The 27,238-nt window shown below is 39.4% G+C and overlaps 1 protein-coding gene and 1 long non-coding RNA gene across 7 annotated transcripts in view; both read right to left on the bottom strand.

Moving 5' to 3' along the window:
* LOC107265585 (furin-like protease 2) overlaps nt 1-27,238 on the bottom strand; it is a 143,436-nt gene that overhangs the window by 4,086 nt on the left and 112,112 nt on the right. For 4 of the 6 annotated variants that reach the window (XM_025083419.1, XM_015735181.2, XM_015735202.2 and 1 more), the window contains 7 exons: nt 5,691-5,795; nt 4,669-4,869; nt 2,035-2,329; nt 1,751-1,923; nt 992-1,657; nt 710-926; nt 31-448 (listed from right to left, as the gene is read on the bottom strand). In XM_025083419.1, the coding sequence (XP_024939187.1) occupies nt 31-448; nt 710-926; nt 992-1,657; nt 1,751-1,923; nt 2,035-2,329; nt 4,669-4,869; nt 5,691-5,795 (2,075 nt within the window). The remainder of the gene's footprint in view (nt 1-30; nt 449-709; nt 927-991; nt 1,658-1,750; nt 1,924-2,034; nt 2,330-4,668; nt 4,870-5,690; nt 5,796-27,238) is intronic. The other 2 variants (XM_015735190.2, XM_025083427.1) reach the window with 2 other exon arrangements.
* LOC112494135 lies at nt 12,322-17,288 on the bottom strand. Its single transcript, XR_003059284.1, has 3 exons — nt 13,878-17,288; nt 13,619-13,786; nt 12,322-12,986 (listed from the first exon to the last, which is right to left on the bottom strand). It is a non-coding gene; the product is annotated as an uncharacterized LOC112494135 (long non-coding RNA).

Here is a 27,238-nt window from a genome sequence, read left to right as displayed (position 1 = left end):
GGATTATTCTACAGGTAAGGATTTACTTACTTGTCCAGTCTATAGGCCTTACAAGCAACGCACTGGGTTGGACCTTTTCCGTAGCATCCCTGAAGATCGCATTGGGGGTCGCAGTCGTGCAGAATCCTTTTGGCGGGATCCAATGATCCTGTTAGAACATTAGCTGCGTCTTCTGGTAGCTGATTGGTCATTAACGGTGCTGAGGAGCCATCGAGCGTCGCGACGGATGCTTGAACGTTCGACGCTGCTCCGGTAAAGGGTCCTTGGTAGTTCTGAAAGGGAGAAGGGCCAGAGAACTCGGGGTCGATGATGCCCTCGGAGCTAAGAGGGATCTGAGAGATCGGGGCTGAGAATGCATGCGGCTGTACCGGGCTAAATTGCTGAGTGCGGATCCTGATGGGGTTGGTTGCTGTTCCGTAGAATATCAACTGCCACTTCTTCAAGATTCCTGAAACAAGTCCATGGAAATACACTACTTTAAAGGCTGAGTCTGCGAAACGACAGGGATTAAGTATACTTGAGAGATACCGGCTTGGTATCCCCAGTCTGTTATGCGGCAAGGAGAGACCAGGGTGAACGAGAGAGAAGAAGGGTAGGTTCAGTCGACGAGCGACGAGGAACGAAAGGGTAGATTAAGACAAGTTGGATTAAAGGAGGGACAGGGGGGGGAGGGACTTATCGACCAATTGAAAACTCTCGATAAACTTGCCTGGTGAGTTAACGTGGCGATTTCCGGCATTTATGACCTGAAGGGTCCATCTGCCGTCAGCCTTCTCGCCCCAGAAATGAACGCTGAGGAAGGGCCAATCGTCAAAGTTTGAGCTTAGAACGTCTCTGGGTCTTTCAAAGAGTAAGGTCGAGGTTGTACCCATGGGAGAGGTCAGCAGTAACCTCAGATTACCTCGTGGGAAGAATCTCAGTGAGACCTAAAAATACATATAACGTTAGATACCTCAGACAAAAAAAAACAGTATCATCTCAAAAAATTTACCTTGCATTGAACATGTTCCAGAAATCGAACCTCGTTTAGAGTTCCAGCACAGCCACTAACGTCCATGTAAACACTCAGGGTGTATCCATAGGTTGGATCTATTGATCTTTCTTCGTTGATTTCCTGTGACTTACAAATATGCTGAGGAGGCACGTTGGTCCATTGCTCTGCTAAACTGACCATGGCTCCAGCATCCATCAAACCGTACCCAAACTTATGAGAAATTTTTCTCTTAACTCCATTCAGAATCCAACCGGGTTCCTTTTCCAATGGGGATGATCTACTGGTAAGAACAACTAGGTACTGCATGTCTCTCCAGGTAAGACTGGGATTGGCTTCCAGTGCCAGAGCAGCGATCCCAGCAGCCAACGGTGCAGATGCCGATGTTCCCGTATGCTCTACAGTGCAAATACGATCTGGTCGAAGCTTCGCGTCCATATCGACCGTCGCGACACTCTTGTCGTTTCCTGGGGTCCCCGAGGAATAAGTTGACGCTAAGGTAGAGCTACATTCTTCCAAGTACCAGGGCTTATAGCCGCCCTGAGTGGCGCTGGAGATGGAGAGGGTGAAGATGCTGTTCGTGTATCCATCACAGTTGCAAGAATCCGTATGTCTACCTCCGTTTCCTGACGCCCAGACGAAGATAGACCCCTTACCCTTTCGACCCTGTAGATCCAAAAAATCATATTAAGACATTTCGATGAGACAACCCCTACAATTTTTCCCAATCCAATATTATTTATTAACGCGTAAACTCACGCTTGTAACACCATAAATGAAAGCTCGTCTAGCTAATGGTCCAGGACCATCGACTGTCTTCCCGTCGTCTTCCGGACCCCAGGAGGCACTATAAATATCTATATGATCAGGGTTCAGTCCAAGCGCCCTAGCCTCTACTGCATCGTTGACCGGTCCATCCAGCATGCGTACTCCTATGAAGAAAGTAATAATCTTCAACGATTTGAAAACAAGTAAGTAATTAAACAGTGGCCTATCACCGGACCCTCCTCATCTATCTTCGACCGATCCAGTTTCAGTCTCACCTCCGATACTCGAATTATAGGCGACCCCCACGCCGCAGTACTGATTGAAAGCGACAGCAGCCACTTCGCCAGCGCACCTGGTCCCGTGTTTGTTGTCGCCATTATCACGTGGCATAGGATCGTCATCGTTATCATTGATATCAGTGCTTGCTTCGTGATCGTAATTTAACGCCAGATCTGGATGATTAGTCTGGATTCCATCATCAAGAATAGATACAACCACGCCCTTTCCCGTGTAACCCTTTTGCCAGGCTGGACCCAGGTTCATGTCGAAGCCATCCTTTGCTCCACCATTCTGTAAGAAAGTATGAAGAATTTTATTTAATTTCTCTCTCTCTCTCTCTCTCTCTCTCTCTCCATATATTTTTTGTTTAATGGTTCTTGGTCTTTCCCATTCGAGCGATTTCATTCTCCAGTCCCAGGTACGTACTAACTTGGCACATTGTATAGTTACACAATGCTAACCATTGTCTTTTAAAACTCCACGCACTCGACTACTCTCTTTCTATCGTAAAAGCGAAAGGTATATCCTGACGGAAGATATTCGAGTACTTTCTACAACAAAGGGGTCGTGCATGATACGTACGACGTCTACGACGCCATGAGATGGAGAACACAATGAGGACTAAAGTCAGAAAACAGTTGGTTCTCACGTCATTCCATCCAACCTATTTTATATACGATTTCTCAGGGCCGTAGAGAATTCTTCGGAACTTGACAGTTTCTCGGTTTCCCAACTTTATATTTTTATACTTTTCCCGCCACTCACAAGGGACCATATCTTTGTACCCTTACCAAAGATGCTTTCCGAATATAGATAATATTTCTTGGATATCGATCACTATACATTACTTTGAAACCACTCTCGATACGGAGAGGATATTCTCCGTTCGTCAGCGCGGGCTACACCAGCAACTCAATGCGAGGCAATGACGATGCACCGAGCCACCCGAATTTTAGTCTAATCCAAGTGATTTTATTTTCCTTCGAGGGACGCGACTCGGACACACGGACGGACTATACCCAGCTGGCCAGCTGGCCCGAACGACGAAGAAGCGTGGACGAGCGGTTTCACCAGCTGTCCAGCCACGTGCGCCGTTCCCGAGCATATACAGCCCCAGTGACGTAGTTAATTACGTCTCGGGCAATATCAGGAATACGCTCCTGGAAACTAGTTCATCAACCGTCCGAGGGGCCGCGGGGTCGGTCTGGCACCGTGCACCGGGGGACCAGAAAGGGTGGAAGTGAATCGCGCCCTCAGGAATAAGAGAGGAACATGGGTCCGGAGAAAAGAGGGAGGATAGCTGATACCGACCGGTTATAGATCTACGAAATTGTAATTTGCCTATCAGTCCTACTGTCTGGCGTGGCGCTAGTGCGCCCTTAGGAGAGGGGATCATCGTTCGTGCGATCGTTCCCGAAATCAGTTCTGGTCTAGTCGTCGTACCCGGTAGTGCGATCAGGGAACACGTGTTAAGATAGAAAAGTGTGCAAATTTTGGATAGCTGCGCCAACGGAGGTGAGTACGATCACTGGGCAGGCTGCCCTATAACCTTATAAGATTTTTTATTGTGTAACCGTGCTTCGGGCAGGACTGATAACGTGCGTGAACGATCGAAAATTCTTTCGGGAATCGTTTCGTGTGGCGTAGTGTCGTGAGGCGGTTTAAAATCGCTAACGATCATCGGGATGCTTGACTTCTAGCGGTGCGCATGCGCAATAGAGTTGCGCGTAATCGCGATAGAATATTCTAGAACCTCGGTGCCCCGCCGGCGTCTCCGGGGAAAATTCCATTAGGGCGGACTGCCGCCCTTAGATGACGCGTTTGTTTGGTTTAGTCAAATTTGATGAATTTAATTGTTAAACGTTAATAATATAAATTATTTATTCAATTATTTTTTATGGCGTCTAAGGCCCGATTCAGAGTCAAGTGCGACTGCCGCGAGCGCAGAAGCCCGCTTCACCGTTCAAATTAATTGTTGGTCCATTCTGTCCAGTCCGAAACTTGTCATATTTTTTGTACTGCTTTTAATAACTGGTTCTGGACTTTCGAACAATATACTTTCAGTTCCGTGCATAAAAATTCGAGCGAATCCTCATTTTGAGCGTTCGCGACGTCTCCTCCGCGATTCGTACCCCAGACTCCGTGGTCGACCCCACGGGTGCGAAGTAGAGAATTGACCCTCCCCCCTCCTCTCATGTAATTGACCTTGTCGAAAGATCACATCCGGAGCGGGGAAAAACTCAAAAGGGGTATTTAGAACCTGATCCAGAGATCCGGGGAGAACTAGAGGGTCGGGACAGTGCTGTGTAACCCGGTACTTGCAGGAATCGGCAATATTCGCCAGGGGCGGATATACCTGGCGCTTAAGGCTTTGCATCCGGCTCTCTTCTCACCTAGTGACGTCGGAACGATCGGCAATTCTTCAGGAGCGTCTTACGTTGTTTGTAACATAAACGTCCATACCCACAAACTCCGGATGGTAATTTAATTTTAGCGTTACATATATATATATATACAATATATAATTACCCGCGATATAAATTATTTTCACCGTAATAATCCCTCATCAGCTTACATCGTTAATGAAAATATTAAAAAATTATATTAATACTCGTTCCTCAATTACTCACCAGGTACCACTGCTCTTTGAAGAGAGGATCAGTGAAGAGATTTTGAAGCGGCACACCCCTATTTCTCTGCTGATGAAATGCTTGCCTCTGCCGAGGGCTAAACTCGTCGAAGAAACCTGGGTAGTCGCTAAACGAAAAGGAGGGCCCATTCAGATCCCTTTTCTTACGTTTTCTTTCGTGTTGCTGTTGAAACCAATGTACCTGAAACATCATCGATCCTCGTATCCTCTGGAATATTTTTTCTTTTCGAAAACCTTCCCGAAATGTCTTCAAAAGGAAGTAACTGTAACGGGTGGTATCAAAAATTGCAATTTCACGAAACTACCTTTCGGTTGTACAATTCTGATATTACTACTCCTGAATTAAATGTCTATCAAGTAAAACGGCGCTACAGCATCGCGTCATGAAAATGTCAACGGCAGAAGTTATCGAATAGTGACAAGTCAATTAAAGCTCAGTTCAATTACGACGAACGAATTCGAAAGCCGTCCGCGATACAGTACCGATTAACGTTGCTCGTATACCTAGGAACTTGGTGCGCTTATGGAAATCACCCGTTTATTTAACTGCTTCGTACGAAAAACCCTCGTTTCACTGAGATTTAAGCGGTTCGCTGAATCGACCAATTAAGGTGCTTACACAACAAAGCGTTTTTACGCCAAGTCGTTCAGCAATGTTTTACTGGTTCTTAATAGCTGCGTTTCAACTCCCATACATATATTTTTAGGGATACCCAGTCCGCATTTGGCATCTCAATTTTTTTTTGAGATTAAAAAATTTTTTATTTTTTCAAAAAATATTATTTCTTGGCACACATAATATGTATGCAATAACTTACCAGACCCATATATACCAATACTGATAGTATAAACGTCAGAATTCATTAATTGACTCACCTTGATTTTTTGTGTATACGTTTAAATTACATACGAAAAGTGGTGAAATATGAAATTGAAAATGAGGAAAACAGGGAAAATTATTTAAAAAATTTATTATGTCCGCCAATTATTATTATTACTTACCTGGGTCTCATTTTCGAGCAGTGTATGGTGGTGGTCACTAGTAGACAGAGATCTCTTGTGGATGTGCTTGTGTGAAAACAGATAGTAATTCTTCAGAGAGCCAATCTGGAACAAAAGGGGGAGTCTGATAATACAACGTTTGGAACAATGCAGATCGATTCGCTATGTAACACAAGGCTAGGATAACTGGACGCAGCGATAAGGCGCTTTAAATTTCGTACCACTTGCCTGTGCATTAACGTTAATTAATCGAGGGAATTGGATTAGCTGAAGCGAAAATGTCAGTTATAATAATAGCTGTACCGGTGCGGCTGGCTGTAGCAATTAATCGAAGTGAATCGAACATCGAGATATTGTAAATACACATTTATTCGTTTTACATTCGTATATCAAATATTTTAGCGGATCTCGTCAACCGTGATGTTTGATATTGACTATTTATACGCTTTGATCGAAAGCATTAAAAGAGATTCACGTGTTTGGATGCCACGGTTATTAATTAATATTTGATACTGATTTTGGATTAACTTTACAAGCATTTACTGAATTTAACCTTTTTATCCGTTTTATTGGCAAATTGTAATTTATGGAATTTTTTTTTATTTTTTTTTTTTTAGGTACGACGCAACGAGACAATAATTTGTCATTATTAGAGAATTAAATGTATGTGTAAATTTTATATGAAAAGGAATATTTAATAATTTTTGAATCTATAATTCGAAATAGGGTGTAACGGGTGAAAAAAATAAATATCACCACGGAGACGAGTGTAAATATTTCAAATGCTTGATCACGTCACGAGTACCGTCCTAAATAAAATAAGACAATCAGCTTGTGAAAGATTTTCCAAAAAAATTCATTAATAATTGGATACGTAGAAAAAAGTTGCTCGCGAGTTAAAAAGTTTGAAGTGTGAAATTTCACGTGCATAACGAAAAAATCAGCAGAAATAAAAAGTCGTGAAAAACTTTTGAAAATTAACCCGTTAATGCCATTGCGTAATAACAGCCACGGTTTATCCGATGAATTTCCTCGTTAGTTTCTTAATTACACGAATAAGAATCCAAACGAAGGAAATAAGTAACAACGTAGTCGAAAAAAAAAAACATACATTTTTGAAAGTAAAAAAATATTTATTGTACGACGTAAGAAAGAAAATAAATCGTACGAAATTTTTTGTTTCAACTCGATTGAATAATTCTTATACAAGCGAGTCTCTTTGTTACGGAGAAATGGTACCGTACGAAAGAACTCCAATGAATTTAAGCATACCGCGCCATATTAAATTTGGGCATCTGGCATCGGTTCCCTCTCACAGCCAAGCTTAATGCAGCAAATATCATAAATCGAATAACTTCGTCGGAGTGTTCGAAATTCACCCCCGAATGTGGACTAACCTAACCTAACCAGCATAAAACGAAGTATAGGCGGCCTCCATTAAGAGGCGTCCCACATGGTTAGGTTAGGGACAGAGGAGAACCGGCACGCCGTTGTCCGTACAAAAGAACGGACGAAGCATTCGCCGCAAAGTGGCCGTTTCCCTTTCATCCCTAGATTTGCGGATGGCACGCATTAAAAACGTCCCTTTGAGGTTATGTTTCGTTCCCGAAATCTAAAAGCTCCCTACGTGTTCTTAGGCTGTGCCGGAATGGCCAACGGAATGTTTCACGACTAACAACACGTGCCAAAGCACTTTCTTGTAATTTACGATGATTTCTGGTCATTAAATTAATAAGAATTCTTTGTGCTCGTAGATTTTACGAGAATCGTAAATAATGGAAATCTTACACACGAAACCGTTACGTCATAATCTTTTCAATATTTTCTTTTTTATGGAAACTTAACGCGCGCACTAATATATTGGGTCCGAGTAATGGGATTATTTATACGTACTTGGATTACAAAAGAACTATCGATAATGGCGGATATTTGTATCTTGAAAAAAAAAATTTTTTTTACTCAACATTCTTGTTTGACCAAATTTTTATTCTTTTTTTTTTTTATGTAAACTTTCAATTTTATGTGCGAGATACATTTTTTGCTTTGCTTATGTTGCTTAAATATCTAAATTATATATTTTTTTTATTCAACCTAAGCACGTGATTCCTTTTGGATTTCATATTGGTTTATTTCTACAGGGTGTTCGTCGTGATCATGGGATCAATAATAAACAAGCAAGCAGGCGGCTAATGGAACATTTATATGAAATTGAAAATTGGGTATTACACACACATGCATAACGTAACGGGTGTACAGGCGCGTTAAAACTGTAACGTAAATAAAAGTGAGCATCGATTTCCACGATATACCCAGTGTAAAAGGAGTTATGAATTATTGAAATGTGATAATACACGCAAGAATGACTTGTAAATGCGAATAACTTTCGTAAAAGTTCTTTAATAAGATTTTTCTTTATGGTCTTATATCTGCCGATGGTATACCGGGCGTACAGATAGTTATGGCTGTCAGAGAAGAACGGAAACTAGAAAACTTAAGCGACTCTAAAATTCTTGAGTATCCATATTACAACTGCATTTAGGTAGTACTATGGAAATTTCATGTCTTATCGATATTATAATATTTTGAAAACAGATACCGGATATCCCGTAGGCAATATGTGGTGAATCAATACAAATCTATGGAAAACCATTTATTACCAAAAAAAATTGGCAACTTAAAATTTTCTTATTATCACCTCTTGTAATTTTATAAAATGTAAATTAAGGGTCTTTTATTAGAAAAAAAAAAGAAAAAAATTAATAATTTGATCTCTTCACACACTTAATTTCCACAGTTGGCAATACTGTCAACAAGTGTTATATGACTGTCGGACGTAAAGGTGTCGCTGTCGATTAAAATAAATTAATTAAATAAATTCGATCCGATTGGCCAAGTTCACTGCGGGACGAAGGAAAGTTCATTCGCGAGATTAAAATTGACTATAGAGAGCAAATATCCATAATATTTAAATATTTAAAGGTTAACGAGTATCCAGAGAGCAGCGATACGTATAGCTGTATTATGCATTATGATAATTAGATAACACTGTACAGTAAAAAAGATCGTTTTGAGATTGAAAAAAAAAATCAAAAAAAGTAAAAGATTGCCAAATACAAATATAAAATATGATAATGATATTCAAAATTTGCTATCCAGAAGTAAAGTAAAATTAAAAGAAAAGAAAAAAAGTGTCCAAGAAATATTACACGCTAAAATTCTATTTTTTCTCAAAGTTAATTGTACGATACATTATAAAGATATTAATGAGTTCATTGCCAGTACTGAATTCGCATCTTCAGTGTAATTAAACACAAAAGTTAACATAGTCAGGTTATTATAATTAAATGGTTTTGTTTATTACTGAAAAAAAATCTTATAACCATATTTTTTTTTCACTGAGCCATTTTTTTCATGGTTCTCGACGTATTCAGCTATTTGCATTAATAATCTCGCTAATGATACACAGATTAAGTGCCACGTGGACTGAGGGGTATTATATATATCTGTTAAGGTTGAAATTCAAAATAGCTTAATTATGTGAAAAAAATTTTGTGTCGAGAGGTATAATGTATATGTATATTAACATACTAATGTATGACACAAGCTGAGGCTCCGCAGGGAATCGTGAGGGTATGTATGTTTTTATATGTATATATATATATCGGACTTGAAATATATAGGATGGGCAAACAAAAGCATCAAGGTTGGATGACAGCGAGAAGACAAATTATTGCGAACCAATCATATGTGATGCTGTATATGTATAACGGAGTACAGTTTATCCTGTGATCCAAGTTCGGCAAGCCTCCCTTGTTGAATTATTAGTTTGCTTGATATAAGGGTTGACAATCATCATAAACGAAAAGTGCTATCTTCCTTGAATATGTAACAGATAGGAGTTCGTTCGGCACGTGACATGAACGTGTTTGCTGACTGAGCGAGTGATGTGGTAAAGTTGGTACTTTGAAAAAAAAAGGATATTACTATTATATGTACACTGGGTTGATATACAAAGTACGGAGGAAACGTGGAGAGATAAGGCCAATATTTGATTATGATATCCGTAGTACAATTTTTTATTGCCAATACTTTTTATCAAAAATAATATCGAGGTGAGTCGAAGAAAATCAATAGAAAAACTTGGGCTCAATTTTGGCGCACGATGATTGGCAATGTGAAGTTTTTTTTGTTGTCCATGAGAGAAATAGTATTGTGAAAATTATGTAAAGGGAGTGGGAGTAGGGCTGGGTGTGTCAAATAAAAATTTATTGTACCTGACGTATATTTTGAAGTTATTGATAAAGCTGTTATATTCGCGTTATCATTTAATTTAACGTCTGTCAATAGTAACGGTTGGGTGAATAATTATGGATCGACGGGCTAGCTTGATCTGACGTTCAAGTAATTAATGATTTGGATATTTTCGAAGTATTATTTGAGGATTGTTATAGATAATTAATTGATTTTGAATTGTTGAGTATTAATCATGATAATTGAGAGTGATAAGCTTTATTAATGAGTAATAAAAACTGTTGTAATCAATACTGTTTTGATTATCCTTATTTATGAGAAAAATTTGTAAGCGCATTTAAGGAATTATAGTCATTATTAATATTTATTAATATCTGTTACGTAATCTGCTAAATCATATATACAGGGTTAGTCAGTAGAAACGCACCCGCAGAAGTTGGCCGCAAGTGGCCGACACGGCAGTGTGGCCTCTTCAAAAAATGACATGCGACTGTGACCGATTCCCATAAGCGCAAACTGACAGTTTGCATAGCAATAAGGTTATTGAAATATCAATAGTTAGGTTACTGAAATAATTAAGTACTATTGTAATGACAAAATGTAATATCAGTTAAGATTTATTATCATGCGATTCGCGATTGTTTTGAGGTACGCGTTCAGTGAAACGGAAATCCGTAGACTGTGCTTGAAAGGTAATGCTATTTTTTTATTACAGGTTGGAAACCTACATATCCACTTTTAATTCTACATGTTCCTCCCCTTAGATTTTGCAGTTTACGGGAGTCATCTGATGGAATTTCCCGGAAACAGAAAAAATACTCATGAAAATGCGTACCTTGTGGTGTAATTTTCCGGAACTAAAAAGGATTCTCCCCGCCAAAATACAATTCTATAGGCTAATTTTCTTTCCACGCCCCCTAACGGAATTTTCCGGAACTACAAAAGTGCCGCAGAGCGCCATCTGGCGGAATTTTTCGGAACTAAAAAAGTTGCTCCCCGCGAAAATGCAATTTTTTGGGCTACTTTATTTTCCACGCCCCCTAACGGAATTATCCGGAACTACAAAAGTACCGTACAGCGCCATCTGGCGGAATTTTCCGGAACTAAAAAAGTTGCTCCCCGCGAAAATGCAATTTTTTGGGCTACTTTATTTTCCACGCCCCCTAACGGAATTATCCGGAACTACAAAAGTACCGTACAGCGCCATCTGGCGGAATTTTCCGGAACTAAAAAAGTTGCTCCCCGCGAAAATGCAATTTTTTGGGCTACTTTATTTTCCACGCCCCCTAACGGAATTATCCGGAACTACAAAACCATCTGGCGGAATTTTCCGGAACTAACAAAAATGCTTCCCGCGAAAATGCAATTTTTTGGGCTACTTTATTTTCCACGCCCCCTAACGGAATTTTCCGGAACTACAAAAGTGCCGTACAGCGCCATCTGGCGGAATTTTCCGGAACTAACAAAAATGCTTCCCGCGAAAATGCAATTTTTTGGGCTACTTTATTTTCCACGCCCCCTAACGGAATTTTCCGGAACTACAAAAGTGCCGTACAGCGCCATCTGGCGGAATTTTTCGGAACTAAAAAAGTTGCTCCCCGCGAAAATGCAATTTTTTGGGCTACTTTATTTTCCACGCCCCCTAACGGAATTTTCCGGAACTACAAAAGTGCCGTAAAGCGCCATCTGGCGGAATTTTCCGGAACTAAAAAAGTTGCTCCCCGCGAAAATGCAATTTTTTGGGCTACTTTATTTTCCACGCCCCCTAACGGAATTTTCCGGAACTACAAAAGTGCCGTACAGCGCCATCTGGCGGAATTTTTCGGAACTAAAAAAGTTGCTCCCCGCGAAAATGCAATTTTTTGAGCTACTTTATTTTCCACGCCCTCTAACGGAATTTTTCAGAACTACAAAAGTGCCGTACAGCGCCATCTGCCGGGATTTTTTGGAACTAAAAAAGTTGCTCCCCGCGAAAATGCAATTTTTTGAGTTACTTTATTTTCCACGCCCCCTAACGGAATTTTCCGGAACTACAAAAGTGCCGTACAGCGCCATCTGGCGGAATTTTTCGGAATTAAAAAAATTGCTCCCCGCGAAAATGCAATTTTTTGGGCTACTTTATTTTCCACGCCCCCTAACGGAATTATTCGGAACTACAAAAGTGCCGTACAGCGCCATCTGGCGAGCTTTTTCGGAACTAAAAAAGTTGCTCCCCGCGAAAATGCAATTTTTTGAGCTACTTTATTTTCCACGCCCTCTAACGGAATTTTTCAGAACTACAAAAGTGCCGTACAGCGCCATCTGGCGGAATTTTCCGGAACTAAAAAAGATGCTCCCCGCGAAAATGCAATTTTTTGGGCTACTTTATCCCCCTAGCTACTATTCTGGGTGCTTATTCCACCAGGTGGCGCTGATGAGCACCGACGATAGTTCCATGAAATTCCGCTAGGTTCAGAAAGCGTAAGGAAGCTAAGGGTGCAAACATCTAGTAGGAAAAGATTTGACAGTGAAGGTATCCCGATCAGGAAATGGGACATGGTCAGGAATCACGAAGTTTATTGTATAAACAACAAATAAAAATAGTTCTGAACACTCAATAATCCGATTTTCAAGATAGAGTTACGCTTAGTCAGAAAATATCAAGTTACGTCACACAACATGAAATACAATGAAAAGCAAAGGGACAGTTAAAAAAACGAGATAGTGGAAAGCAAAGAAGATATTCCCAGAGCGTGATGGGACATACTTCGCTAGTTTCACTAGCGGCGATATAACTTTAGTGCCGGAAGGCTCTTTCGCATATTTCCGAGTTCCTCCAGCAATTTTCCGTCTGACTTCCTTAACTTCCCGAACATGGCGGCATTACTAGCACTACCGAAGATAGTCCAAGAAAGCAGGTCTTGGTTCTGCGAAGGACCGCTTTCCTTTAAAAGCCACCATCTCTCTCCACCTTCTTCATCGCTACCGGTAACGTCTTCCTTCCTTGTCGTTTCAGGACTCGAATCCCGTACCGTGATCGGTTTATCCAAGTTTCGGGAAAGTTCTCTTGAAACGAGAAAAGATATTCCAGTAAATCGACGTCACGTTATTCTCACCGTGGAGCGATAGTCTCCGTAGAGAATATTTTTGATTTTCAAAGTTTTCGTCAAATCCTAATTTTACAAGGAAATGATAGTCGGAACACGATTCGATGTATGCATTGGGTTTGAAATATAAAAAAAATGGTGTACGATAAAATAATTTAAAATAAGGAAAATATATATAAAATCCATTAGTTTAAATATTTCCCATGTGACAAGCAAAGGAAATTTTTTTTGTAAAGATCGCAATAGGTAACTAATGCAAATTGCAATGTTATTGAGAAGAATCGATATTGGTAATATACATATATGAATAATGTAAGAAAGCAATGCAAGACTTTCTCTCGGGAATGTAATTGAATAAATTAGTAAATCTCTCTCCACATCTCTCATATGAATTAATGAAAATATCGATTGACAGGTGGTAAAATATTTTCCGACCCAGAATAGTCTCTAGGTACCACGATAGCGGCAATCTAGACGACGTAAGAAAATCTTAAGTCGTGGACAAAGAAAAGACTAGGTGGTAGCCATTCATAGTAGGAATAAAAGGAACGAAAGAAGATCGAGTTAGAAATACGTTTTTCCAGTCATTACGTTTTCGTGGCGTCCCCGTCGAACATCGCGCCAGTAATAAAAGAAATCCGGGACGATCGTTAGGGAGATTTCCAAGTAGGCGACGTGGGTTTGCACGCTATTTTCCCGTTACAGTAACCCTATAACGCTTACTGTGCTTACGTCGTCGTTACGGTTAGTAGACCCCATCTATTAAAAAAAAAAAACAAAGTAAACAGAAAATCAAAAGACTGTCTAACGTACTCTCAGGTCTTTAGAACTTTGGTAACAACCCAATTACCTTGCGAAGTATTTCCAAAAGCGGGACGACGACCGGGGATTCCCCGAACGATTTCTTTCGCCGTCGCGGCAAAGACCTTCCGACGTCAGCCGAAACTAACGGCAACGTAGCGTCACGTAATGCGTAAAGGCTGCTTCACGTTATTGACGCCAGAACGAATCATCTTGCTGCTTGAAACGTATTTTTTTTTACTGACCGTTATCACGAGTTACGTTTCCGCTCGGTTCGAGCTAGCGATGAAGCTCTGCCTTCTTTATTTCTTTTTCCTTCCTATTTTCTTCCTCTCTTCTCCCTTGTATAACTGCTCATCCGCGCCTTTATGGTTCGTATTTAACTCGCGAACAAAGTACCGTATTATATTTGCCCCTCGTGACGTGAGGCATAGCTAGACTGGAAGACAGCACTGAGTTCTCGTTAACTTCCTTAATGGCCGAGGGAGACTACCGGCTGGAACTTCCGGTAGGCAGAATTTGTTTTTAATGTCAAAACGAGATGACAAAAATGGTACAGCCTGTTTTGAATGAAAGAAAATCAATACTTAAATTTTTCCAAAAATTGTCAATCTCACTCTACACAGCTAACCTAACCGCGCAATTCGTGTAACGATGAATTTTCGACCTTTTTTGAAAATACCACAGACACCCTAAAAATCGAAACTGTTGGTTAGAGCAAAAATAGAATTTATACAACAAGCTGAAATCGTATACGACGCTATCTGGTTGGGATGGGACGAAAAGGAAACAGTTTGCAAACTAGGGTGAGACCATGCGAGAGTGTTTGGAATGAGGGTTAGACCGAGTGTAAGTTATACGGTGAGAGTGTGAGGGATGAAAATCCGTAGACGCAGGAGAAACCAGGTCTGCGGACGGTTTGCGAAGGTCCGAAGGTTATCGTAAGACATTCTTCAGTGGTTTGATTTAGTGGGTCCTAGACTAGTGCTATCTACCCACCGCCCTGTACTTCGGCCATTTTATATGTACGCGGTACGTTCTCCTCCGTTTGGCTTATGGCTAACCGCCATGCTGATAAATTGGCAGGAATTCGGCCAGTTCGAAAGTTCCCTCGAACAAAAGGAGAAAGTCCAAAAAAAAAACCAAAACACCGTTGGACTCATATATGTCAAAAAAAAAATATTACGTCGACAGGACCTTCAATTCGCCATTTTATCAAATCGTTTTATCCACATCCAAAAGTTACAGAGACAACCACTGACAACTGAGTTCCTTAACGTTTCATCCTTGACTGACAGGTAGGATCGAACCCAACTCTCAGTGATCATCGAAACAGACGCCGAAACCCAAACCGTAACTTACCTTGACTCCAAGTGGCGCCATCTGATCGCGCAACTTGTCAACTACTACCACCACTTTCCTGACGCTTCGCTGAGTCTCCGCCAGTCGAAGAGGGCCGTCCGGACTCATCGGTTACTCGCTACACTGAAAGCTTAATCCTTCGAGCCAAGTTCATTGATATACTTTGGTCCTTTCCAAGGACATTTATCTTCAGCTCTTACCGTGCAGAAAATCGAGGATCAACTTGTTGCGATCGCCATAACGTAATACGACAAGCGTCTTTAATCTCCAGGTGGTTAGCGACGCGTATGCTGACCGCCATTATACGGATTAAGTATAAATTGGACTTTGGTAAATTGAACTTCGTTACAATATTAAAACTTGGGTTACGCGTGGATATTATTTAAACTTATGCCTGGTAATTAGTTTATAATATTAATTAACGTCAGTATCTGTAATTTTGATACGTATTTACTTTAAGGTCTCCCTTTTCCTTCCGTACACGGTAGGACGGAATCAGGAAATCACAAGTTCAAAGTAAATATGTTTGCTCTGCAGTACTTCTTCGGCTTCTACTTTTTTTTTTTATATACGTATCGGTGAGGTTTTACGATCGAAAAAGAAGAAGAGTATTTGGAGTGTCTATCGAAGTTCCGATATCACCGTAGAAGTCAAGACTGACAAGTTAATATCCTGTCCGATATAAAAATTATTTTCAAATATATCAAAATATACGAGAGCTAATAAAAGTAGTTGCTAAGAAACTCTGTAATCTTCGCCGTGTAACGTATTGGATCTAACCTAACCTATCCTGATCTAGCATATCCGAGTAACGTGAACAAATGGGAATTTTATGCACGTCTTTCGCGATATAATGGGAATCGGTCATTAAGTTAAATAAAGTGTCTGATGTATACGAGGGCTTTACGCAGGGAATGGGATAATAAAAAAAAAGGCGAGTCTCCCTATCGATGGATACGAGGATTATTCTCGATTAGGTTGAAATTATCGCGTGAGCCTCGTGAGAAAAAAAGGAAAAAAAAAATAAACAAAACCGTCTTGCTCGTCGCTGCAAAGAAAACCTTTTGCGTTCGAGCCCGTGCAGGCGTTTAATTAAAGTTCCCAGCTAGAAATTGCCGACTTAAATGGGTTTAACCTAGAACTAATGACTCTGGTTTGACCTAGCGGACTCCCGGTGCTCTTGGTTAGAATGCCGTGCATGAAACGTATGCAACGCCGGGCGACGCCAGCGACGCGGACGGGAAGAAACTGCAACTGCGGTAGTTATATATACGGAGAGCGAAAAAGATGAGACCTCGGCAGACGCATTTTTAATTACGACTAGATTATAAAAAAGTACATATTAATTAGTAAAACCCCCCGCGTCCCGTCCTTGTTTCTATCGCATCGCGGCAGTTAATTAGCGGGAATAACACTAATTAGTAGAGCTCCACGTAAATTAATTGCGTTCGTTCATTCGTTAATTACGCATACACACGTATAATGGGCGATCAATTAGGTTAGGGGAGAGGGTCCAAGTGGGAAAGAGAGCGACGACGGGTGGATGGAGGGTGGAAATGGGGTGAAAGATTTAAGGCTGATTTTTCTTTTTTTTTTTTTAATTGTCCTGAGAAATCACACCTAAGAAAAGTTCTCTGGTACTCTCTTGAGATAGGTACGGCCCTGGTTTCAGTTTTCTGGCGCATAGATCGAACTTTACGCCGCTACAAATTTAACCGGCTCGTGGATAAGTAATGCCTTCGATTACCTCGAGTTACCGTTAGACTGCGAACGTAAAACTGTTTGACAGAGAAGGGGACTTTCTTCCTTTCTTAAGTTAAACTTTTCTCTTTTCGATACAAAGTGATTTTCTCGTTGTGGGAAAAACGAAAAGTCGATAACGTATTGAATTTATTGGAAGCACGGAAGAGAAGTACTTTGACGTACGTTTATTGAGATTAAACATGAGGATATTTTTTTATTTCTTGATTTTTCAAATTTTATCTTCGTAAAAAACTTTGGTCAATTTTTTTACTTGAAAATATTCATTATCCACGCTTCTGATGGAAACCCGTTAATTGTTTTACAGATTGACAGGTAATTATATTAAGAGTGACTCTAGTATTTTTTTTTTAATATTACGTATTAATTAAAGCTTGAAGACGCGACTAAAGAGTATCACTCTATTTAAAATCTTGAAACAAAAAATGACGTCATAATTCAACTTCTCAAAAGTTAAGTGATTATACGACGTTTGGACGTGTGCGCAATCTCAGGATTGAAGTGAAAAATTGATGAATGCATTAAACTTAAAGGAAGTTGGCCTTTCTTTTTTTTTTACTTTCGCAGGCACGTAAGTTCAAACTTCTCATAACTTTACCATTGATTAAAAACCCGAAATAAAGCAGCTTCTAAACTTTCGTCGATCTTTTTAATAAAGGTATCGAGGCAGTGAAAAATTACAATATATTTAATATCTGCTCGATACGTCAAACGTTAAAAAAAAAAAAAGAAAATCGAATAATTGATACCCAATAAAATTGTATAAGAAATATGACGTGTTAAAATTTCAATTAACATACCCCCTAATTACGATTATGTGATGTTCATGAAACTAAAAACAAATTATATCTAAAAAATTAATATTTCTATCGAGACAGATAGGAAGTTGCAGAAATTTATTTTCAATTAAATAAAATAACCAATGACAAATCCATCTAGAGATAGCCGCAAGTGTAAGATACAAACTGTATGCATACAGCTGACGAGTATTTACCTAGTATATATATATCACCTATTCACTGCTGTACTTATACAATAGATACAATATGTAAACGTTACCGGAAATGCATACTGATCAATGGCTAAATAGATTATCCTCCGTGAAGATGTATAACAATAGAGAGCAAGTAAACAATAGCTACACGAAGACAAGGATTTGGCACAAAGTACCGACAATCGAGTAGAAAGTACCATAAAATTCTCGTACATGGAAACTATAGCGACATTCTGGCAAATATTATTCTAAGACAAAAGAAATTTGACTAGATAATATAGTAACTTTTGTTATCACAGATGTTGCCATGACTTTTAATAGTTTTTATATGAAAACTGCTACTTTTTACTTTAAAGCATGGTAAGCGGTGTGGCCGTTGCCGTGAATTGCCGTATTATATCGATAAGTATTGACATTTGGAAATTATAACCTCTTAACCTCAATCGTATACGAAACACGCCGTTAATTACTATTTCAGAGAAAACATTTGTTTGAATGGGATATTATACTTGTTTCCTCTCGAATAGTAATAAGCTCATAAAATACTTAATTATTTGTCTACATTGTCTACGGGAAGGAACAAAAAATTATGTTACGGAAAAATTACTATTTTGGTTCGGTAAAAATTCCTATGGTACTTGTAAGACTTCCAATATGTCCTCTGGTAGCGCTGCTGTACCATGCTCCCTTTGTAGATTTTACTTTCATGGCTTAGCAACTTCTACCAGATCCTTCTCTCCGTGTATAGTGATACTAGAGCGTGGTCTGTAATCAATTTCATACATGTAGATATTAATCCTGATGCATCTACGGAGTTGAGTAACAGCGGATATCCAGAAAGAAGAAAGCAAAGCGTCAATCACAGTATCAAAAATAAGTTTATTTAACAAGAGGAACTTTACGTCTAAATATATTCGTCAGATATTATATCGCTCACTTATCGAAGTCCCGGATGGGCGTTACTATTGCCAACATAAAGATACAAGAGAAAGCACTTGGAGTTCCATAAGCTTAAGAATCCCATGAGAGGTAAAGAAAAACACAAATTATGGAAAAATAAAGAAAGGGTCTTATGAAGTTCTTTTTTTTTTCTTTTAATTTTTCAACAAACAATTATCAGGGCGATACTTTTAATGTTTCACTATTTGTGTTACGCATTATTTATCGAGTAATAAAATTATGTGAAAACAAATGAAATGTACTCACTCTCGCAAAGCACTAACGCCGGGGAACTCCTGGATCTTTCGGGGCACACTATCGATTTGCACTTTCCGTTGTTTACCGATAAACTGTCAAACTTGGCACGTTGGCCCTTGCGACCCTACTGCCAACAAGTTTTTTTCGGGAGGTGAGTCAGGAATAATCTGGGTTGTGCCTCGGACGGCCCACCGATACCGTGGAGGGTTAATTTAAAGATTTACCTTGTAGGAGCTGATAAAATAGTAAAAATTCCAGATCAACTTCTCTTGGCAAAATAAAACCAATCGGCTTTCCTTGCTCTGAGAGAGCTCAAACGGCAAATCGAAGGAACATGTCTGGAGTTCTCGATATACCGAGAAACGTTTGGAACCTCCCAACGTATCTGGAACTAACCAGAGCACCGTTCTGTGCACTTCGATGCACTCTGTTAAACAGGCTATAACGGCAATTCGAACGTGGCACATGTAAATAGATAGGTACGTATAAAGCTATATGCACGCCGTAGAAGCACAGCGAGTACGTACATATTTATTGGACCACAAAACCAACGTACTACTACGGACCGTTCGAATTCGTGGCGCTCGACGGTGCTGCCACCAACTACGAGACTAGCGGCAAAGCGTAGACGGTTGGGTCTCCTTAAATCCTATCCCGTATACGTGTCCAGAAAGCCGATTGGCTCGAGAGAGACTGTTTAACTGTTGGACGGCGGAACGTCGAATCGAACCAGAAAGAAGTGAAGTGTACTCCGCAACGTGTAACGAGAGCTCGAAAGGTATCCCCGAAGAGCGTGGAAGCGACGAGTGTTGAGTGACGTCGGGGAAGTGGATAGAAGGAGAAATAGAAATTTTTCATTGAATTCAAACTATAGCGACTGGTTAAAATCTCGGGATTTTCTCGTTGGATTAGTTTTATTAGCGTACGAGGTTCCCATTTAAATTAGACGTGATCCGTTTAACGGGTAAGGAAGGAGAAAAAAAAAGTCACCGGGACCCGCCAGACATTATTCATACGCCGTGAGCTGATTAAGGGTGAGGTATTACGGAAGAATTTAAGTAAGGGTGAAAGAGAATGGGGAGTGTTCCGGGGATGGGAAAAGGATATAAAGAGGGTTTAGTGTATATAGCTTGGTAAAAGGAAAAGGTCCTTGTTAATGGCGTTAGTGTGGGGCTGGTGACGCGGTGGTGGGGGAGTGACGGTGCTGCCGCTAACTTCCTCGGTAGACGACGGCGCTTTTACTAAGCTAGAAAAGTGCTGGAATGGCCTCCGAATGTATCTCGTGTTTTTACGTTGAACGGACGATGACAAGACGACTGGTCCCCTCTCCCTCCCTGCTTGCTTGCTTGCCTGTCGTTTTATGGGAAGCGCCGCGACGCTACGCGTCTCTGATTTATGGGACTTTCCGAGAACACTGGAAACTCTGACGTGGTCGCGGAATTGAGGCTGTGTTTTTATGTTGCTTGCTTGGAACAACCATAAAGACCCGAACGGCTGCTGGTGGGGATTATGCGTCCCCAAGGTCCTATGGGGGGGTTTGTTTTGGCTAGACCAGGTACCGAGCTCTACTTTCCGAGTCTCTTTATGGCCGAATACAATCCTATCTGTGTGACACGACCATGGTCGATTAAATTGACGTCGCCCAACGAAAGTCCAATTAACTGGCCGTCGAGTTGCTTTGTACATACCAGTGATCCATTAATTTATTCATCGGTTCATTAGGAGGGTGACCAATATTTGAATTTCATTAATAAGGAATAATTAAAAAGTGGCTTTGAAATGATGTGAAGTGAAAATTGAATCTCTAGCGTCGGATGTATCGTCAAATTAAATATATGTATACGTAGTAATTATTATACTAAATAAATATTGCCCAAGCAGTGTTTTCGATCCTTCGGATGAAACTTATATTTTATTTTTTATGTCTTCAAGCCCGTATTATCTTAGTATATCTTACGCCGTACTACAGTGGGCTCTGATTGCTATTACCTTCTGGATATTATAAGTAGTTGGATACACGAGAAACACGGCATTATTAACTGACAATTAAACCGGAGATGTGAAAAAGTGAGACGGTCGAAGGCAAGGCAAATAGACAGAAGGAGATAAAGCAATTGAAACCCAATGAATTCAAGGAAATTAAATAATACGAAGAACCGATTTCAATTAAAATCACTCACGAAAACCATGGTTCGTTGGTTTTCAAGAAAAGCGTCCTTAATGAAATTCTAGTGATATGGGAGACACAATGAATTTTCGCACGATAATGAGGGCAATGTCGAAGAAGGAAAAAATCCAAAAATACGTGAACGGAGAAACCACGGAAAGCGCTAAAAATTTATTACTTGACTCGTCAAAAGTTTAATTAATAATTATAACAACAAAACAAGACTTTTTATTTCTATTTAACATTTTTACTCTCAAACGACCTTTTTCCAAACAGAGGTACATTTTCTTCGTCCTCTTGACTCAAATTCAACAGGGGTACGCACCCTCGTCATCCCCATAGGTTACAACCTCTATTAGCCCCTAAGGTAACACGACGGAAAGCGACAAGGCTCCCGGAGATAAATGGAGATAGGAGAAAATTCCAGTTCCAACTTCTCTTTCTCCTTGGGTAAAATCGTTCGGCGTTCCGAACACTTACGGGCATAAGAAATGCCATAGTCCAAACGCTATAACTCTCGTTTTGACCAGACGACGACAGAGGCTATCCACATGACGGGGGGATGAAACCTTGAAGATACCACGGACTCTTAGATAAATCGAGACAGGAGAGGGTTCCTTCCTGAAAACGCTTGGAAGATTGCCACGTTTATTCACGTTTATTCACGAAATACTATGCTTCTCGACTCATTTTCCTGAATTCGATGCTCACGGGGTTATATATGACTACACGTGAACGATCGGCTTTCTTTCGACGTATATCGAATTCCTCTGTGTCCGATGGCGAGAGAATTTCGAGAACCGACAGTGGCGATTTGACAGTGATGTAAACGTTGTGGCCGGAAAAAAAAAATTGTTCGGTGGTAACTGTTATAATTTTTTTTTTTTAATCATAAAATTATATTTTTCTACGTGTTATCGGGATCTGTGGTATTGTTTCTCTTTTTCTTTTCTTAAGTAAACTTTTTGGATTTAAATAATAACTTGTTCGAATCCGCAATTGCGGTATCGAATTTTCAATCTTTTTGTGATATTTCGTTGGGATTTTGTACTTTGTTGCGTAACCTGATGTAATTCTACCTAATTAGAACATTTTCGACCTTTGACGTACTTAGAGGAATTTTGTATTTCATAACGGCTCGTTACGGAATTACATAATTCTAGATTTACGTAATATCGTATCAAATTAATAATCATTGATTGGAATCGAAATCAAATGATCCGAGATATTGACAGAATGTCTAATAAACGTTAAAAAATTATTATTGATTTAAAAAATAATTTGTCAGTAATAAAAAAAATCATTATTATACCCATACTTTATTATACCTTTTAATAAGCTTTGATACATAAATTTTATTATACTTTTGTTTTTCTTAAATATCGAATACTTTTATGATGATATTATCAAAAATCAAGTCTCTATATTACAACCTTATATAGTAATATCTTCTTATCTGATTGTATAAAATGAAGAATTTCACCGTCGTTATACATATAGCTTTTAGAAAGGATGAATCAAATTAATCCCCTAAGAGGCGCAAGATCAAAAGGACTCTCAGCATGTATATATAACTATATATACATATAGTAATTTCAGGCGAATATGTTTTGATTAACTATGCATATATATATATATTGTGACGTTAATTTTTAACGCCACAAAAGTCCCGATGTAGTACTCGCGTGCTCTTGATCACGGGACGCAGTACCGTCCCGATAAGTCCCAATAAAAGGGCCCCCTTGTTATTTGTTACTGAATATCTCGCGGTTTCTCAATCTTCTTTCTTTACCATCTGTGCGTTCCCCGCCCCTCTACCATACCTTTCCGTTTCTTTCCTACTAGCCGGAGTCCTCTTAATTTTCTCGGGAGTTTCGTGTGTTACGTGACGCAATGTTGCGTCTGGCGCCCATTTGGCTTTTCCTATCGTAGGGATTTCCTCCTTGCGTTTTCCCGAGAAAACTTTAGAGTCTCGTCCCTCACATTTGTGGCGCAATCGGATCGTCTTGCTACGAGGCGGTTTGAGGGAGAAAAATAACGTCACAATATATATATCGGCAAATATACGTATAGATGCAGATTGCCCATAAAAGTCACTCAGCTGCGAATTGACTCTCGTAAATCGTTCATCCGCATATAAATCTGCGAAGTACAATGAAAAAAAAGTGAGACAAAAAAAATGTATTTTTTCCACCGATTAAATTCCTTCACGAAAAACTTACGTATCAAGGAGTAATAATTTTTACGTATTATTCCTCAATTTAATAATAAAATTATTTTTCAACCCGGTCGGCTTAGGTTAAAATATGCCTATGCGATAACAGAAACTATTGATAGAATGGATTAATAAATTTACCAGAATCTGCCTATACACACACGCACGTCAGCTTACAGCTCGGCAGAGACACAGAGTTAACAATCAAATTGAAAATGGAGTATCAAATAATTAGATCCCTATTAGAACGTCACATATGGTGGAACACACGTCATGCAATGTCACGTGTCTCACGTGCATCAATAATTGAGATTGAACACACACGTTCAGTATCCATACAAGATAACGTCAGCAGATGCAAATAATGAATTTCGCGATTCTTATCAAAAAAAAAAAAAAAATATAAGTGCGCAAAAAAAAATTAATTTAACCATAATCCATAAAATGACCATAATCAAAACGACCATCCGTAAAATATAGTCTAAGATAAGAAGTGCAAATTTGAAAGTTCGTTCGACCCGATTAGACGAAAAAGCCTAGTCTGACCCTATAAAAATGAGTGCCCCTGTGCTTTGGTACGATATGAATTTGCGAAAATAGTTTTCCCCCGGCCCTTCGAACCAGCCCGATGCGCACTTAGGAATGGCTGGGAGCAAGGCATGCAGAAAATAAACTTTATTTATCAAGGCACATCCAATTTGAATGTTAATCCAACGAGCAGCCGTATGCCGCATACGAAATTAAAGTCCCGACTAATGCCAAGGAATAATATGCGAGTAGCGAGCAGAGGATGCTGGGACGAACGTCTTATGGGAGCAGATAATGCAGTTCCGGGCACCGTAGCTTCTTTTACGCCGTGCAAGAAATTACCTGTGTACTTTGAAAAGTTACGGATATAATATACAATTTTTACTGGGTTTTTTTTTTAATTTTTTTTTTTACTTTTCCGAAACCCACGTGGCTTTGTGCAATTTGTACGGTACGAAGGAAATCGGTAAATTGTAAGAATTCTTTTATAACTGGGTCAAGAATTTCGTACGGTATTATATATTATATATATATATTATATATATATATATGCCCTATCATTCATGTACGACAAGTAACACGATGCTGATATATATATATATATGTATATATATATATATATATAGATGCTGTCTGTAGTCAGCTTTATGCATGCTCACGTAACGCATTACATATGACAGAAATTTCGAGATATGTAGACACAGTTTCTACTCAGCATGTTGAGATAATTTTAAAAAATGTTTGCCCATTGGTAACCAAGAATCTTGATGCTATTTTTATGTATATCGTTGTCTGTCGATCTATATGCTCGTGGTACACGCATAATTATTCTGGAGATTTTGTATCGGCGGACTCTCATTGGGCAAAGACAATGCAGGCGGGATTTATTAGCGTGAATTTTACGTTGAATTAAGCGTGCTGTATTAGGCTGGAAATGTTTAGAAGTTTTTAGGTCAAAATTATTTATCTTGGTGCACGTGCTTTTCTTTTAATTCGTTAATTACAATCGTCAGGGTATTATTATCAGGATACGAATTGTTTTTTTTAAATAATTTTTCAAATTTTCAAAATACGTCAAAGACGTATGCACTGGACGGTCTGTAGAACTGATAAGCGTTGTATGATATTTAATAGAGTAAAATTGTACTTTTACGTAATCCAGCGTTATTCCTTATCTTTATCTCGCATGAAATTACAAAATATAATAACTGATAACGACTGAAATTGAAATCGAAGATTCAACGACATACAGATAACAGACAGAGTAATTTGATAAAGTTATCATATAGATGACCTATCGAAGCCTCGATAAAATATAAATTAAAGACACGTTATATTTATTATTTTTGACAAATTTTCACCAAAAAAGCCATACGCAACGAATTTAATTGGGGATTTTGATATTCGAGGTATCGGATGATTTAGCAGAGTAAGGATTAATGCAAAAATAGTGACACTCATTCCGCGACACATTTTTCCACTCACGTGAATCATGTAAATGGGGACGTATATTATGATAGAGTGTGGTGTAAAAAAAAAGGAATATAAAAAAAATTTGCGCTATATATTCTTCAACAATATTAACACACGATGACTAGAAAAATTCATTTCGAAAATATACTCAGTTAATATCATTATTAATTTGATTAATTATCAACGCTATAACCGATCATTGATTGATTAAAATTTCTTTACGTATTTTATTAAATTGCAAAATTTTTATTCACCCGAGACTCAATCGTACGGATCAATTCCTACTTGGTCCGCGCTCGATCGTTCGTTCACTGTCGCTCCTTGAGAAATAAATGGGCCACAAAATCGTTTCACGAATTTTTTCCGACTGGCGCGAATTTCTCATTGGCCTCGGATCGAGTCAGATGCGCGTTCGCCTGTGGAAATAGGAAAAACGCATCTCCGTGACGGAAGCTCGTTGTGCGAGCAGAATTCGTCCCGTTTCGATTTCCCAGCGTAATATTGACGCGGCGTGACGTTACGCGTCGCGACGCGATCGCTCGCGCGGAACGACGGGACGTTTAATTAATCCAGAATGAAATTTTCGAAACGTGCGTGTGTCCTACGTGAGATTGGAGTCAATGCGTAAATCGTCAATTTACATATATATATATATATAAATGTACGACACGTAATATAAAAAATGGATATTAAATTTTAAAGAAGCATCCGTAGCAATATTTTCGAAAAAAAAAGAAAAAAATTAATGACCCCCAAAAAAATTATTAACCAATAAATTTATAAGCGATACAAATTTTTTTTATAACATTCCAAAATAATTCGTCATTTTCGATATAAAGACTCCGCGACTCGGGCAATCCGGTAATTTGATCCAAGCGCAAGCTCGTAATCGGAAAATATAAATTTAGCCGTTAAAAGTCGAAAAAGTAGTTGGAGGCTGTAAGCCGAAAGTCACGTCCACGTGGGAATAAAATTTTTAAGTAGCCGCATACCAATAAGCAACAGAATGTAAAATCTATATGGTAAAAATGCTCGACGGAGCTCGGATCAAGTTTGGCTTCCGATAAGCGAGGGGGAGGAAAAAAACGTCATAAAGCTGCGTTCACAAGGCGTATAACGTTGACCGACATAGTAAACCGCCGTGGAAGTTGTAATATCAGAAATAACGTCTACGAGAAAGGATAACCGGGAGGGACATCGATAAACCGGAAGTCCGAGTCGTTCGACCTCGTAGAATCGTCTTGGTTATCGAATGGCGTCGCGTCGAGAGTCTCCCGTACCGACGGGACTCCAGAGAACTGCTGCCCGTGACTGTATACCAACTTCCGAAAACATTAATGTCAAAACACGAAAACGACTCTCCCGGTCTCGACAGACGTTTTCACCGAAGTAGATTCGACGGAATCCATAACGGCGTCGCGACGCTCGAAAAAGGAAGAGAGAATTATAAATGACAAATACAGGTATACACGTAATACGGGGAAACTCGTGCTTGCTGTTGCAAAAGCATTTTCGCGACTTAACGACGTCGTTCCGTTCAAGATATCGCATTGCATTACGGAATTTCTGCTGTATTCTTACACGGGTTCAAAAGGTCTTTGCGACGGAATTTCTTCTGTATGAGATTAGGTTGGGTAACGAGTTTCGTAATCCTTGCAATACTGCGTCTCGTTAGGTATTTTTTTTTTTTTTTTTTTTTTTTTTTTTTTTTTT

The sequence above is a fragment of the Cephus cinctus genome, unplaced genomic scaffold, assembly GCF_000341935.2.
Source record: "Cephus cinctus unplaced genomic scaffold, Ccin1 Ccin1_scaffold0020, whole genome shotgun sequence".
Taxonomy (NCBI): Eukaryota; Metazoa; Arthropoda; class Insecta; order Hymenoptera; family Cephidae; genus Cephus; species Cephus cinctus.
Note: the sequence above shows the minus strand (reverse complement) of the source record. Positions and strands in the feature narration are given on the sequence as shown.